The sequence below is a fragment of the Falco peregrinus genome, chromosome 8 (genome assembly GCF_023634155.1).
Source record: "Falco peregrinus isolate bFalPer1 chromosome 8, bFalPer1.pri, whole genome shotgun sequence".
Taxonomy (NCBI): domain Eukaryota; kingdom Metazoa; phylum Chordata; class Aves; order Falconiformes; family Falconidae; genus Falco; species Falco peregrinus.
Window position 1 is genome coordinate 9279005 of NC_073728.1, and position 14547 is coordinate 9293551.

The 14547-nt window shown below is 44.7% G+C and overlaps 2 protein-coding genes across 14 annotated transcripts in view; one reads left to right on the plus strand and one right to left on the minus strand.

Moving 5' to 3' along the window:
* Positions 1–2864, plus strand: part of LOC101911832 (RNA-binding protein 44) — a 44284-nt gene extending 41420 nt beyond the window's left edge. Inside the window, exon 17 of the mRNA XM_055812041.1 lies at positions 1818–2864. Coding sequence (XP_055668016.1) covers positions 1818–2073 — 256 coding nt within the window. The 3' untranslated portion in view covers positions 2074–2864. The remainder of the gene's footprint in view (positions 1–1817) is intronic.
* A 3123-nt stretch (positions 2865–5987) lies between these two features.
* UBE2F (ubiquitin conjugating enzyme E2 F (putative)) overlaps positions 5988–14547 on the minus strand; it is a 90596-nt gene continuing 82036 nt past the window's right edge. For 4 of the 13 annotated variants that reach the window (XM_055811930.1, XM_055811929.1, XM_055811927.1 and 1 more), the window contains one exon: positions 6486–6697. In XM_055811930.1, coding sequence (XP_055667905.1) covers positions 6569–6697 — 129 coding nt within the window. In that variant the 3' untranslated portion in view covers positions 6486–6568. The other 9 variants (XM_027796701.2, XM_055811934.1, XM_027796700.2 and 6 more) reach the window with 7 other exon arrangements.

The following is a 14547-nucleotide window of genomic DNA, read 5'->3' on the forward strand; positions in this document are numbered from 1 at the left end:
GGCTGCAAGGGTGTGTGCAGGTGGCCTCCTGCTGAGGATGCGATCCCATCCAAAGCCAGGGTGGCTTGAATGAAGATGGGGAATGTGAGAATAAAAGGGACGAGAGCTTTAGGGTATCTTAAGCTGCAGATGGCCCATCAGCATGGAAGGACCTCCTTCCATGCCTGGACAAGACAGTTATAGCCCCATGGCCACCCCCTTGCCCCACTACACTGTAGCTGCCCAGCTCCTCTCCTCAGATCTGTGCTCCCCACGGCCGGTGCACACAGAGCCATCTGAGCACTGACATATGGATGCTGCCTAAGTGCAAAGTGTCATTACAATCTATCCTTTCATTTGCTGACACCATTTTGCTTTGGCCACTTGCATGTCTTCATGTATAGTGACAGAGGCAGCTATTTATCAACACCGAAGTGCTGTCTGAGCCAGGGAAGGGCTAAGCCAGCTGCTTTATGGCCCTTCAGTTTTAAAAATAACTTTTATTCGCTGCTCTTAACTCTTTCCCTCTGGTTCCCGAAGATGCTTCAACTCCTGAGATCTCCTAAGGGTGCTGATAAACTGGAAATGGTAATTTTGCACATTGGCATGCTGAGCAGAAGCTGCTTTTAGTAGCTCCAGGCACTCTCTTAATTAAATCATCGGGTACCGCTAGGGCTCCCTCCGGCACTGCCCGCTGCAGTGTGCCTGTAGGCACAGCAAGGCAAATGCCGCCTGCCCGAAAAGCCAGCTGATGAGATGCAGAGAGGCTGCATCGAGTAGCTAGGAAGCTGCTTATAAAATATTTCTTCCCCCAGGCAGGTTTTTAATTGGCTAGCTGGGTTTTGGGTTGCTCTGCTTCTCTAAGAGATGTAATTAGGACAGGGGAAAAGAATAATATATATATACTATTTTTTTATGCATAGCCAATTTTAAAGCAGGTAAGATTTGAAACCCATGGTAATACCTGTCCTTCCAGAGGATGGATGGTTCGACCAGCACAGGGGCAGTCCTCTCCCTGCAGTGCCTCTTGCTCAGGGCTGCTCCTTGTTTTCCAAATATTTGGGGGGGAAAAAAAAAGAAAAAGACCCAAACCCCCTCAAAAAACAGACTTGCTGGCCATTGCAAGGTAGGATGAATTGTGGTCCTGCAGATCTGCAAAGTGGGATAGTGCAGAGAGACGAGCTTCAAAAGCATGCTGTTGGGTCATATGCAATCCTCCATTTTTAGGCAATTAAAAGGAGAATTTTAAGTAGATTCAGTGTACTTACTTCTGTCCCCTTCTGGCTGAACCTGCGCAAGCTAAAGGATTGTGCCTCGAAAGCCGGCAGCCAGGTGAGCTGCTCCATGGCTCTGGATGGGTTTCCTGAAGGTCTTTGCCTAAAAGCGCCAGAGGGTTATGTGGGTCCGACTGGTATTTTCTAATACACCAGTTCGGCCACGAAATGCTGCAAAAATTAACACAAACCAAATCAAAAAAGACTTGCTTCTAGTTATTTCTATAAATATTATTTCTGTTTTCATTTACTTCTGTAAATGAAATAAATGAAAACTCCTTGTGCTTTTAGCTGTGGGTGAGCACTAAAAAGTATAATCAAAGTGGCAAAACCTGATGGGAATTAAAAACCCCACATATATTTTTACACCTATCTACCTACAATCTCAAAAAAGAAAATGCTTAAAAAATTCAAACGGGCTCAAATACAATCTCAAATAACAAATATATACACCCATCATAGGAAGTATGTAATATTTTCTGTTATATGGGTGCGGGGAGGTGGCGTGCTCGTGGCTGGACGCTGGTCCCTGGTGCTACCCCGGTGCCCTTGTCTGTGTTGCAGTACCTACGGGGAGCTGACAAACTGCACAGCGCTGATTGCAGAGAGGCTCGACTGCTACTGGCCCAACCGCCTGGTGGATGAGTTCTTCGTGGCCGTCCACAAACAGTACTTCAGGAACTGCTCTCCCTCCGGCCGGGCGCTGCATGACCCCCCCAACAGCGTCCTATGCCCCTTCATCCTGCTGCCCGTCCTCGTCACCCTGCTGATGACGGCACTGGTGGTGTGGAGGAGCAAACGCAGTGAGGGTATCGTGTAGGGACACCCGGCTGCCAGCGCAGGGGGGGGACTGGGGGACCATACACACCCCAGCACGTGCCTGTTTTCTGGGAGGATTCTGGCAGAGGAACAGTCGGTGGGGGTACCAAGCCCCGGAGGCAGAGGCAGCAACACCACCACTCCTCCCTCACTGGTACCCTCCGCACCACACATGTGGCGTTTGCCCAGTGGTTTCCAAATAAATACATCATTTAAGACGCAGTTGTTTGGCAATATGGGATGCCAGTGGCCGGCGAGGCCACCATGAGCTACCCCGGTGGCAAGGAGCCCTCTTGGGGTACTGGGGAGCATGGCTCACCCTGGGCATGGGCACTGCTGCAGCTCTGCTTGGCCTTTCCCAGCTGCTTCCTTCTCAGCATCCCCCAGCATTGTGTGCCAAAAGAGGAAATTTTTTTTAAAGAAAAAAACCCCACCCAAAACCAGGTCTGGGGTGGAGGGGTTGAAGTCCTGCCAGCCCTACAGTGCCATCATGGCATCATGAGGTGCTGGCAGGTGTAACTGCGAGGCTGGCGGGTCTGGGTACAACCCTGTGTATCAAAACTACCAGCTTGCTCTTTTTGTCCTTTTTTGTTTCCACAGCAGGAAAGGCATCTTCCCCCCTGGTCCCCAGGACCCTTGCAGGGGGTGGGGTTTGCCTAGGAGATGGGGAGCAATAGGTGACAGCTGGTGGCACTGGTGGTGGCCTTGGCGGTGCCCTTGGCAGTGCCCTGGGGCTAACAGGCAACAGGAATAAGGTGCTTTTCCTACGTAAATAAACACATAAATAAACCAGCTGCCCATTCTCTGGTGCAAATCCTCAGCGCTCGCCCCCTCCGTGAAGGCTGGGCTCTGGTCTGAGTGGATCAAGAGGCCATCTGGACACCCCCTTGCTGCCCCAAAGGAGCTTCTGCGATCTTTGAGACCTGCGCCCCACCCCACAGGCACCCTTTGGGGCAGCACTGGAGGTCCCATGGATGGGGTGGGGAGGGGGCGGTGAGGGATGATGGAGTGGGGTCTCCTCTCTGAGACAGTGGGGTCTCTAGGGAGTTTCCCTGGGTGTGGGTGGGCAGGTCAGGGGTCTGTCCCTTCAGCAGGGGCCAGGAGTGGGGTCAGCTCCCTTGGTGGGAGACTGGGCAACATCTGGGATTTGGGGGTGGGGAGGTGGGATATAGCACCCCAACCTTGCCACTGGTCTCTGCCATCCCCAGCAGCTCCAGACCCCCTTCAGCCTTGCTAGCTGAGGATGGGCTCCCCTGGGGAGACCCAGCCACCATTCCCCCTGGCCCTCACACTTCCCAAAAATTCCAAATTGCAGGTGCCAGGCAGTGGGATGCCCAGCCATCTGCCTCACTCAACCTGGCCTACCTGGTCCCAACTCCTGTTCCTCTTCTGGGATGCTGCAGCATTTTATTTTCTTTGCCATTTGTTATTTGGGGCTTTTTTTCAGGGGCAGTTGAACAATGAAGAAACAATCAGCACTATTTGATGGGGAGCACTCAGGGCTCTGGAGAACATGATCCCTGCAGCCAGGAAGAGCTGAAGAGGCTTTCTGGAAGGTGGTTTACCTACCTAAGACAAAAATAATTTAAAAAAAAAAAAAGAAAAAAAAAAAAAAAGCAGCAAAAGCTGAAGGGGAGTTAGAGAAGCCAATTCCTGTACAAGAACTATTTGCTTATGAGCCTCCACCCACTGACAGGCCACAAGGGAAGGTGACACTTTGGGGACTTATGGGACAATTTCCTTTTGCCATTGCAGGGGGTCCATCGGGGTGCAGGATGGAGACAAGTTCCCCTTCAGATTTCTGTAGGAGTTATTTTAGCCACATGCGGTGAACTGTGCCCTTGGCAGCACCCTAGCTTAGTGCTTCAGTGACAGGTGGAAATTGAGGACGTGTAGAAGGAGTATACATTAGTTACATCTACACAAATATATATATAAACATAAATATATATACACACACATATATGTATATAAAAAAACCCCAGCTCCTCATGTTCAGGAAAAAAGTTATTCCATTTATTTTCCTGGACTGTGAGCTGATGGGCTCTTCTAAGATGAGGTGTAACATTTTTTACCCCATGTATTCTGGATGGGAAGAAACCGATGCTCAGGTCTTCTTGTACAGTATTTAATAATATCCAAATTTTAATACATCTCCTCTAAGTAAGCAAAAAACACGGTGAAAGGATTATACAGCAGGACTGTACTGGGAGGTGGGGACTGGCTTTGATGACTGCATCTCTAGCTCTGTGCTCGCACAGGCTGCCAGTACTCCAAACCCGCTGCACACCCTGACACAGCTCTTCCTGGCTGTCCATAGGAGCACCCTGCATTTGCTCTGCCCTGGGTGCATCTGCAATGACTTCCAGAGAAGACTGGGGAGCCACGCATGGGTGACAGCCAAGGAAACAGGGACTTTTATCCCTTTTGCTGAAGGTGATAACAGTACCAGGGTGCCGCTACAGCAAGGAGCATTCATCTTCATTACAGCAAACCGGTTCAGCGTTTTCAGCTTGAAAACAAGGGAATCCTTCTGAATCAGTAAGCAAATGAAGGTGTTTTCCAACCTTTCTGGTTTTGTGAGTGTTTTATTCCTTACCTTCCCTGACATTATTATTTTGACAGCAAAGGCCTCTCACTGCAGTTGCCTGCTTAAAATAATATGCTGATTAAGGCTTCATTTTAAATAAATGCAGTGGCGATATTACCCAGAGATGAAGCTTACGATAAATCTCTCCTCCTGCATGCCAATCCCTGCATTTCATTCCCCTGCTTTCCTAGACCTCCAGTAACATCTACAGGAGTCTGTGAAGCTGAAAGAGAAAAGGCGCAGGGAAAACTTGACAAGCAAGGCTGTCACACGTGCTTAACATCTGCAACCCAGCTCTGCCACACTGATGATTTCCTTCAGTGTCTGCAGAGGAACGGTAGGAAAGAACAAAGTGTAATCATTCAGGGAGGGATAAAAAAACCACAGTCAATCCCCAAGCGTTACACATACACTTGCTCTGTATGAAACCACACGAACGTTTATTTCTATGGTTTACCTATTTATAAAAGGTTGAATCCGTTCCATTGCACCTCCTCTGTGTGATCCCACAAGCGAAATGCATTTCGATCTCTGAGGCTACACCAATGCTGTGGCTCAGCAACCCTGGCCATCGCTTGGGTCAGTGGGTGAGCAGCGGGGAGCTCTGGCACACGACAGGCAGCAGAATTCTCACAGCATTTACTCTGAAGTGATTCCTGAGGTACACGCTACTCTCTTCTGAAGGATCTCTGCTTGCAGATACTACGTGTTTGATATACAGCTACTTACAGAAAAGGCAATTAAAGCATCATATCCTTTCAAATTACCAAAAAAGCCAGGCTGGGATTAGTGTTTAAGAGAGGGTGCAGTGCGTTATTAGTTCATTCACTTTCAGTGCAGAAGTTTGAAGACCACAATTAGGTGTTCTCCAGGTAATGGTGCTTGAATTTACTTTCATCAGATGGAACAGTGTTTAATGCTCCCTCACCACATCCAGATCAAAAAGCCAAAGGCAGATTTCTTTTAAAAAAAATCTCCCTTTCATTAAATTTTCACAGAAATATATAATATATATTATATATATATAATTTTACTAATACTACACATTTACTTAAGTTATGGATTAGCCTGTATTTCTTTTAGCTACTTCACACAACAAATAGAAACAAAAAAAATACTGTAGCCCAAACAGGAGCTGAAAATAACAATGTAAAAATCCCAAACATGTGACAAAAACATACTTACATTAAATATCATCAAGAATTTCAATACCAGCAGTAGAGCTTCATTTAGCACTTGCATTCTGGCAAGCTCTAAGCCTTATTTGAATTACTCTTGGGAAAAGCTTGTATTGTTTCTGCTCATCAAAGGCAACAGTATTGTGATTTGGTTCACAGGAGACCATTTTATTGCCAACTTGAAGTGTTCAAAAAACACGCCACCTTTTCTGTTTGGTTTTTTTTTCCTTCCCCCTCCAAACTAGGCAAGAGTTAAAAAAAAGTGTAATTACAATTTCAATAGTGATTTCTTTTAACTTCTCAAGCATATCTCATCAACAGGATATACAGTACAGTTCAGAAGAGTAAACATGTTTAAAAGTAAGCAAACAACTTTTTCAACCAACATACACGATTTCTTGCTGTATTTATGCTGAGCTCTCCTTTTAACATGGACAAGTTATGAAGTTAGTTTTCTTCTTCAGTACAACATGGACACAGGACTAGTACAATCCGGGCTGGTTTTGTTGTTGTTGAAGTTAAGGACAACTCTAGTGTGGAAGCCATGGTCCTGCTATCCATCTCCCTTCATCATCTTGCATAGCGCTTAATGTAATCTTCAACTTTATTCCGAAAGTCCTCCTAGAGGAAAGCACAGTCAGAATTACCCCAAGCATGTCAGAGAGGGACTCACGTAGGACGACAGTGGTGGTGTATTCCCACATTACCACCGGTAGGTCAAAATGCCATCAGGTGAAAGGTCCATTGCTCTCCCCAAGACCCAGTATACATTTCCAATGTGGTGTATGAGAACCGAGGCAACCGCCTGAGTCCTTGCAAGCAGATGTCCACGCTCCGCTGGGTATCTCCTCTGGGGACTGAACTGAACAAAGAGTTTTCTATCACCAGCTATCAACGTAGGTACAAACAGACTGCGTCTGACAGGTCACCGGTGCTGGGAGACCACGTCCCAGCTAGTGGCACAAAGATCTGGCTATGGCTTTACAGAAGGAAGGGAAGGTGTCCTTACCAGATAAAAGAGGCAGGGCTATGGCAGGAACTGTTACAAAAGCTGTGCACCCTAAGGCAGCTCTGTCCCAGGTACTTGTTCTGGCCTACCCCTGAGAACTGCATGATATCACAGCTAGCACATAATAAAGTGCATAATCAGTCACAGCTTTTTTTTTAGTTATATATTATATATAATATATATATAGCCTAGAGAATTAAACACTCATCATTCAAGTCACTCATTTTACAGTGGTTCAGAGGGAACCTGTAGCCCTCCACAGAAAACCCAGGAGCTGTTAAATAATCTCTGAATCTATGGAAAAGTACACATTTCTGGTAGTTTATAAAGCATGGAGAAGCTAAGTGAAGGAAAATCAGACATACTTTCTTCATTTGATCCTTACCAAACTGGTATGTCAGATAGACACTACATTCCTGTAACATTATTCCGAGTCTAAGCCTTGGCTCACGCGCTTACAGCCTATTATTAAATATATTCAACACCAACACAAAAAGTGACCTGTGCTCCAGATTCAAGTGGGCGTTTTACAGCAAAGTACGTTTTGCTTGATTTCCAGCTCCCAGTTTTGTATGCTGCTAGAATATAAAGCAGGACAACCTGGGAAATTTATGCATTCACATCTGTTAAAAAATAAAAAACATAAAACAATGCACACAACAGATGAAGAGATTTTGAACAGTGTGCTGGTGCACTGGAGCTGCCTGGAGAGCAGGGGCCATGGAAGCACTGAAATCCTCTGTCCTCCAAGCCAAGTCTCTGCTTTTACTAGGAACAGCACAAAGTCTTGTGGCCATGACCTGAGGGATTACTGCATGGTCCTGCTTTAAACAACATAACTTGTCAGCTCCAGGTTTGCCACTACATAAAATGATGCCTTTTGAATGCACACTGAGTGTTCTGGTACAGCCCACTCAGCAAAGAACTAAATAAAATGAAGTTTACAGGCAGCTCAGCAGTTGCTGAGTTTAATGCTCCCTGTAAATGACTGTTCATTGTTCAAGGACTTCAATATCAATTCTTTTTTTAATATTTTGTTAACAGTAGATAAAAGGTGAGCACTGCAATACTCACCATGACTTTGCACTAATGCTGCTAAGAAGTTCTGAAGAGCCAAGAAGTCATTTTTAACTGTGATGTTTGTTTTAAAACTGGTGGGAGAGCTGTCTTCCCTTGCAGGGGCATGCAGTAACCTATTCTGAAATCTGAAATACATTGTAAGATATTTAAAATTGAAACAGAAATAGTCAAAGCCAAAAAGTCTGTCCCCCCAGCTAGATTTGCCTATTTCTATCTTGCCTACACGGGCTCTCTGATCCCTTTTAAAAAACCAAACATTTGGACTTCCCCCCATTTCTTGATCAGCATTTAGCTATACACTCCCACAACTTTTGCTAGACATCACATCATACCAGAAAAAAGCAGTAATACAGCTTTTTTGCTATAGCTAGCCTTGGAATGCATTGGTATTTCTTTGGCCCAAACACCATGCTTCAAACGCTTCCTGATCATCTCCCTTTACAATGGATTGGGTTTGGGCTGGTCAGTTTTTCTACCAGCAAAAGGGTAAAGCTTATCTCGTGGTTGAAGTCCCTAATCAAAGGATCAAAGAAGAACTACGATCCACCAGAAACAGTCTGAGATTTTGTTGAGCATCACAGAGATGTCCATGAACTATAAGCAAAGTGCTCTGAATCTCAAAGAAGTTTAAAATACAATTTAAGTCCAAAAATATCATAGCCGTGGAAACAAAAACATAAATGAACTTTAGGGAAAAAACACCCACCACTAAAGGCTCTTGAAAAGAGAGGTACAGATCTGTGTTTTGGAGAAAATAACAGCAGAGGGCATAAACTATGAGCATCCATTACAGGAAATCACTGTAATATGCTTGACACCTCAGCATCAGGCAGCAGGAGCACAGCTGTGGAGACCAGCCCTGCAAGGGCTGCAGAAATCCCTTTCCTCCCCATCCAGGGCCACTAACACTCGTCGTTGCAATCTCCAATGTGGTGGAAACTGAACGAATTAACTGAGGGCTTGATTGTATGTTACCTCCTACTCTTGTGTTTCTCCAAGAGGCAGGTCACTAAAAGAAACTGGACACGAGGCTAACAAATATCAGGGCCAAACTGTATCTCCACTGTATCTACAACGTCTAAAAGCAGCACAGTACAGACAGCTCAGAGCATCCTCTGCTTTTTCACCCACCTTTACGAGGTTTTCAAATGGGAAGATGGGCTTTCAGCAGTGACTTAACAGAAGCAGGACCTCAGCAAAGAAGGAAGGCTCCAGAAATCCATGCTGTCACTTAGGCTGACTTGCCAGATGAAGGAACCGACAGCATTGTCAGGAATATATTAACACAGTACTCGTTGCATGTGAACCTCGTTGCTGAACAGGAGGTTCTCATCCCATAGCTGTAATACTCCATCTTCACATGCCATATGGCTTAACAGTTCCTGATTAACAGGGGGCACTTTTCTACGTGCACATCTGTTTATGTGCAGTACTGAATAATCAGAAGCAAAAAAATTAATCAGAGCAGCACGTATGCTGCATTATAAAGAGAAGCATACAAAATCCTGCTAGGAATGCTAAGGGAAAGAAAAGGAACTCATATCACAGGGAGTAGAGCTGGAGACATGTCGTTCACCTGACACACGGATGCTGCGTGTGCAAGCACCCATTGCCATGCAGTACATACCTGCCCTGATACTCTGCAACACAAAGCAGTGCATTTCACCATCTCTTAACTTCCCTTCAAGGACAGCTCCTAAGCACAGGAAGATGGGCTAGAAGGCAGGTTGTGCAAAACACCTACTCTTACTAAAAAACCAAAGCCTACTGACCTACATGGAGCTTATTTGTCTGATTCTTTCTGCAGGAGTCTCCAAGGAACTGCACCGAACCCCAAGTCTGCATTATTGCCCTGAGCCCCGGTCATCCTTTGATGTCAAGACAGACACCGATGAGAAACAGCATACTGCATCCTGTGGTCTTGATGCTGAGAGGGCAGAGAGTCAGGTTTGCTGCTGGAAATCCCCCACATCAACGACCATTTACGCTCCTGCCAGAACACTCATCTAGAGGATGGCAGTGGCTGCTTTGCCCAGTGGGGCTCCTGCCACATCCCTCTGGACCTGGATCACATCCCACTGCTAGCTTGGCCAGAGGCACAGCTGCCTGCCTCTACAGTGAAGTAGCTTCCCATGTCATCAGAGTTGTCAGGCCAAAGACTGATGAGGGGGGAGAGGGCTGACTGTTACTGTGACATTTTACTACAGAAGCACTGATGCTGTAGCACATGAAACTTCATCAGAAATGACTCACCCAGCCGTTAAGTCCTGACAGGCCATCAGTGAGTGCTGAAAATACCACCTGGAACAGCTTTACAAAGTAGAAATCTAATTTTAAACTACCATCATTTGCCCTCCATCAACCTCACTGTACAGTATTTCCTTTACAAATTTCAAGACAAAAGATATATGGAGTAAGAGGCGAACAAAACTGCCCTTGGGTTCTCTGGAGATGTGCTGGGTGGTGGGGAGGAGTGAGGCTTGGGTTTCTATTTGGGAGCAGTACCTGCCATCTCGCCTTGTTTAGGGCGGAGAGGTGTGTGCGTGGTGCTCAGCCAGGAGGCAGAGCTCCTCTGTGCAAGTGTCACGTGTTTCAGGGACCCAAATCAGGCACTGGCCTCACGGGCAGTATGGGAAATGGAAGCTTGGACAATGCCAGTATCCCTGTAGCATGATGGCCACCTCATCACACAGCACAGTAACAGGACGGACAGTACAAGTGTCGGATTATACAATTCAATAAATGCCTTCCCCACACCTTTTAAAGAAAAAGAAGAAAAGGTATGGGATGATCAGCTGGGAACAGGAAACTAAGAAAAATGTAAACGAAACAAAACAAATCATAACTCTAAGCATACTTAGAGCACAGCAGGTCCTTTCCCAGCTCCAGCTGGACATCATGAGGTACAGATGAGCCCAGATGCAGCTCTGCAGGGGCCTAGGGCCTCACTGCCCTGCCCCACATGCCACCCCCTATAGCTCCCAGGCACTGGGCAGGTCCCTGTCCTATGCCAGTCCTCACCCTGGATAAGCAAGACCCTGGTGGAAATTCAGGTCTGAAAGTGCTCAGTTCTCAAACCCATGCATGAGGAAAAACCATCTAAACTGGGAGATTTTACACAATTTTGGAGCAGACTCAAAGCAGCTTTGCCCTGAGCTGTGGGGAAGCGAGAAGGAGAGAAGAGCGATACGTGAGTGGCCCTGTGGGAAGTATTTGCTGCATGAGTAATGCTGGCCAAATCACCACTTCATTTGATGAAAATCAGATGGAGACAATCAATCGAAAGGAAATTCAACATTCATCAGTGGATGAAGAGTATGGAATATAAGCCATGATGTATTTCACAATATCATTAGCTGAAAACTGGGTTACAGCACAGACCAGTAAGTTAAAACATACATCCCATCAAACTGCTCCTTTGTATATAAACAAAGAAGCTCAACAAATAACCTTTAGGTAAATAAACATGCCTATATGTGTGTATGTGTGTGTGTGTATTTGGTAAGAATTCTGGCCAAAGACATCAATTTCAAACAACTTACTGATTTCACCATTTTGATTTGTACTGTATGTGCAATGATTTGCATGATGAAAACATTAAAAAGCAAATCCTTATCTAATTAGCTTTAGATTAAAAAAATAAAACACTGACTGATGTAATATTAAAAAAAAAATCACTTAAGTCACAACTGATGAGCTGCCCATCTTAAAAACATGCCACACCAAAGTAAGATTAAAAAAACCCATAAAGTAGACTGTAAATTGTTACTACAAGATACTTAACACTGAAGGCATAAACAACCTCAGCACCTGGCCAGAGTGATAATTTATCACAAATCATGTATCTTTGAGGAGCACTTGGGAGAGGATATATAGACAATTACAGAAACAAAAGGAAAACAGCCACACCAAAAACCCAGAAGATAATTACGGTTTACAGCTTGCAAAATCATATTGAAGCACGCACTGAAGAACTAGGTACCTTTCTGAAAACTGGGTTTGACCTGATTTGACACCTCTAAGAGAGGAGACTATTTTTTCAATTCATACTGCACTGAGTTGTCCTGATTAACTGTTTGAGGACTATTAAGCTTCTAATTTGAAAATGAAAGATCTGCCCTGTTACCCAAGGCAAACGTAACACTTCTCTGTGGCAACTAGCAAAGAAGTTTGGAAACTCTGTAATGGAAGCTATCTCAGGGATCTTCTTTTACATAAGAATTACACAATTTAAAAACCCAAACCAAAGAAGATTTAGCTCATTATCCTTAATATATCCACTACTAGTACCACTTCATGCACTGCAGTATTTGGCAAAATTTTTCTTCTTCCTACTCACAATATTGACCTAATTTTCTGCCCTGAAGTACATTAGAGACCAGAGACTATACTCTTCTTCGGGGACCCTGTTGGTTGAAGGCTGAACTGGCCAGTCGCTGCAGGTAAATGCACAGCGTACTGCATCTGTCCTTTGATCATGACTACAACCACCCAGATACTGTGACAAACTCTTTCTGATCCACCTTCACATTGTTTAGATTTACAATTCTTTAAAATTCAAATGGAGATGAAAAAAGATCACAAAAATACTTAATTGCTCCTGCCCTTCCCTCCTTCGTGTTAAAGCAAGCAATGAAATAATAATAATAAAACACTGTTTTTACAGAACACTATTTTAATCCAGAGTTTATCATCAAGGTTAAATTCCAAACAATTTCTGTCAGGAGCTTACTTGTGGTTTTATTTGAACGATTTAGTAAAGGGGTCTTCTAAGCACCAGGAACATGACATTACTAAGCTCCAGCCAAAGCTTGGGAAAAATAAAATAACCAGGTAATTTACCCATTAGCTCAATGAATATTTAAAGCGACCTTTTCTTTCTTTTCCATCTTGCAGGAAATAATGAGTATTCACACACCCATCAACCCCCACATATCCACTCCCATTTAAAAACGAGCTGAATGAAACCTTTGAGTAATACAAAAACCTCAAGTATGAGCTGTTTTTCCAATTCATGTTCCTGACTTGCTATCATTTCCCTGTCATTGTTTTATTTAGCTCAGCCTCTACACCATCTGAAGAATTTTCCAAGCTCTGTAATTAAATCTTACTTCTATGAAGAAAAATAAGAGTGGGGGGTGAAAAACCTATACATAGGTATCTCCCACAGGCTCCCATGCCTAGCAGGTGCACTTGAAACTGCATCAGTTTTCATGGCCCATGTTCTCTACTTCAGATTTTAAACACTATTTGTAGACACCAAGCAATTCTGATTTTGCAAAATGATGAGAAAACGCTTTAGTAGATCTCCTTGGCAGCTAAGTCCTAAGGGGGGAAAATAGTGGAATTTTTACTGCAGGGAAAGAAAAACCAACAACAACGAAACCTGAAAAATGCCACTGCTGTTTTTACTGTTACTGTGGGGAAAAAACCCCAACATTGTGGGGAAGAAGAGAAATGCTAAGTTTTGGACCTTTTTTCTGAAAAATATCTGTAAATATATTTTATTTACAGATTACAGAACCTATGTGAAAAGTAGTGACTTGCCCGCCAGGACACTGCTCTGGGGAGAAGCTGAAGATGTGTTGCAAAGATAGAGTGAAGCATTAATATGCTGAACATGAAGCAGCACCATTATTTGTTTGAGATTCTCAGATCCTAAGTAGGAACCATTTCCTTATGCTTCCGCAAACTTTCTGTTGCTTGCCAGTGCAGCAAAGATAAAGGAAAAAAAGCACTCTCTGAAGTTATTGGAAGAGGAAAGGGCTATGGATTAGGAGGCAGGGTGTGAACGCTGCCGGGGTAGCCAGAGATAACTACACCTAAATCCAGTTTGCGCAAAGGCAAGGGAATCGAGCCAGCCTGAGGGCAAAGCAGCTTCCCAAAGAAAACCATTCCCTGGATCAAACATGATGCAGGTCCTGACACTCTTGCCAAATCTGCCCTCTGGCTTACAGAGCAACTTGGCTGGAGACAGGTAGTGGAGATTTTTGTGAGCCCTCTGGTCATACAGCTGCAGTGCCAAATGACTCAGGATTTGCCCTGACTATGACCGATTTGCTTACTACCATTTATGATTTCACCTAGGTTGCCGAACACAAAGAAAACCTCCTGGGACTCAAACCAGGGAGCACGGAGATTGCTCGGTCACTCAGTGCCTGGTATCAGGCACCCATCTCCCTGCTCCTCCAATGCTGCTGGGGTCAATACGAGTCTGGCACCAGGCACTCTGGCCATCTCCTCAATACAGTTTTCGGAAAGGATTATACAGAGAGCCCTTTCAGGAAATTACCTGAACCTGAATCATCCCAATTACACTGATGTTAACCTCCTCTCTGCTGCAAACACACTTCCACTCAAGAGAGGATATGTCCTCAGGATCTGACATCTTAATAGATAAATTACAAATGCAAAGGAAATGGGAGCTGTGTGGGTCCAGTGAGAGGATTTTTGCAAGTCATACTCTACTCAAGTCAAACAATGTTCAAACAAGCCTGACCAGGCAGGTGAGGCACACAGCTCAAAGAGTTCAGACTCATTGTTTGCATTTAACAGCCCTCCTCTTGTATGTTTCCATTTTAAAGCCATGCACTTTTCTAAAGAATGCAAAGCAAAAGC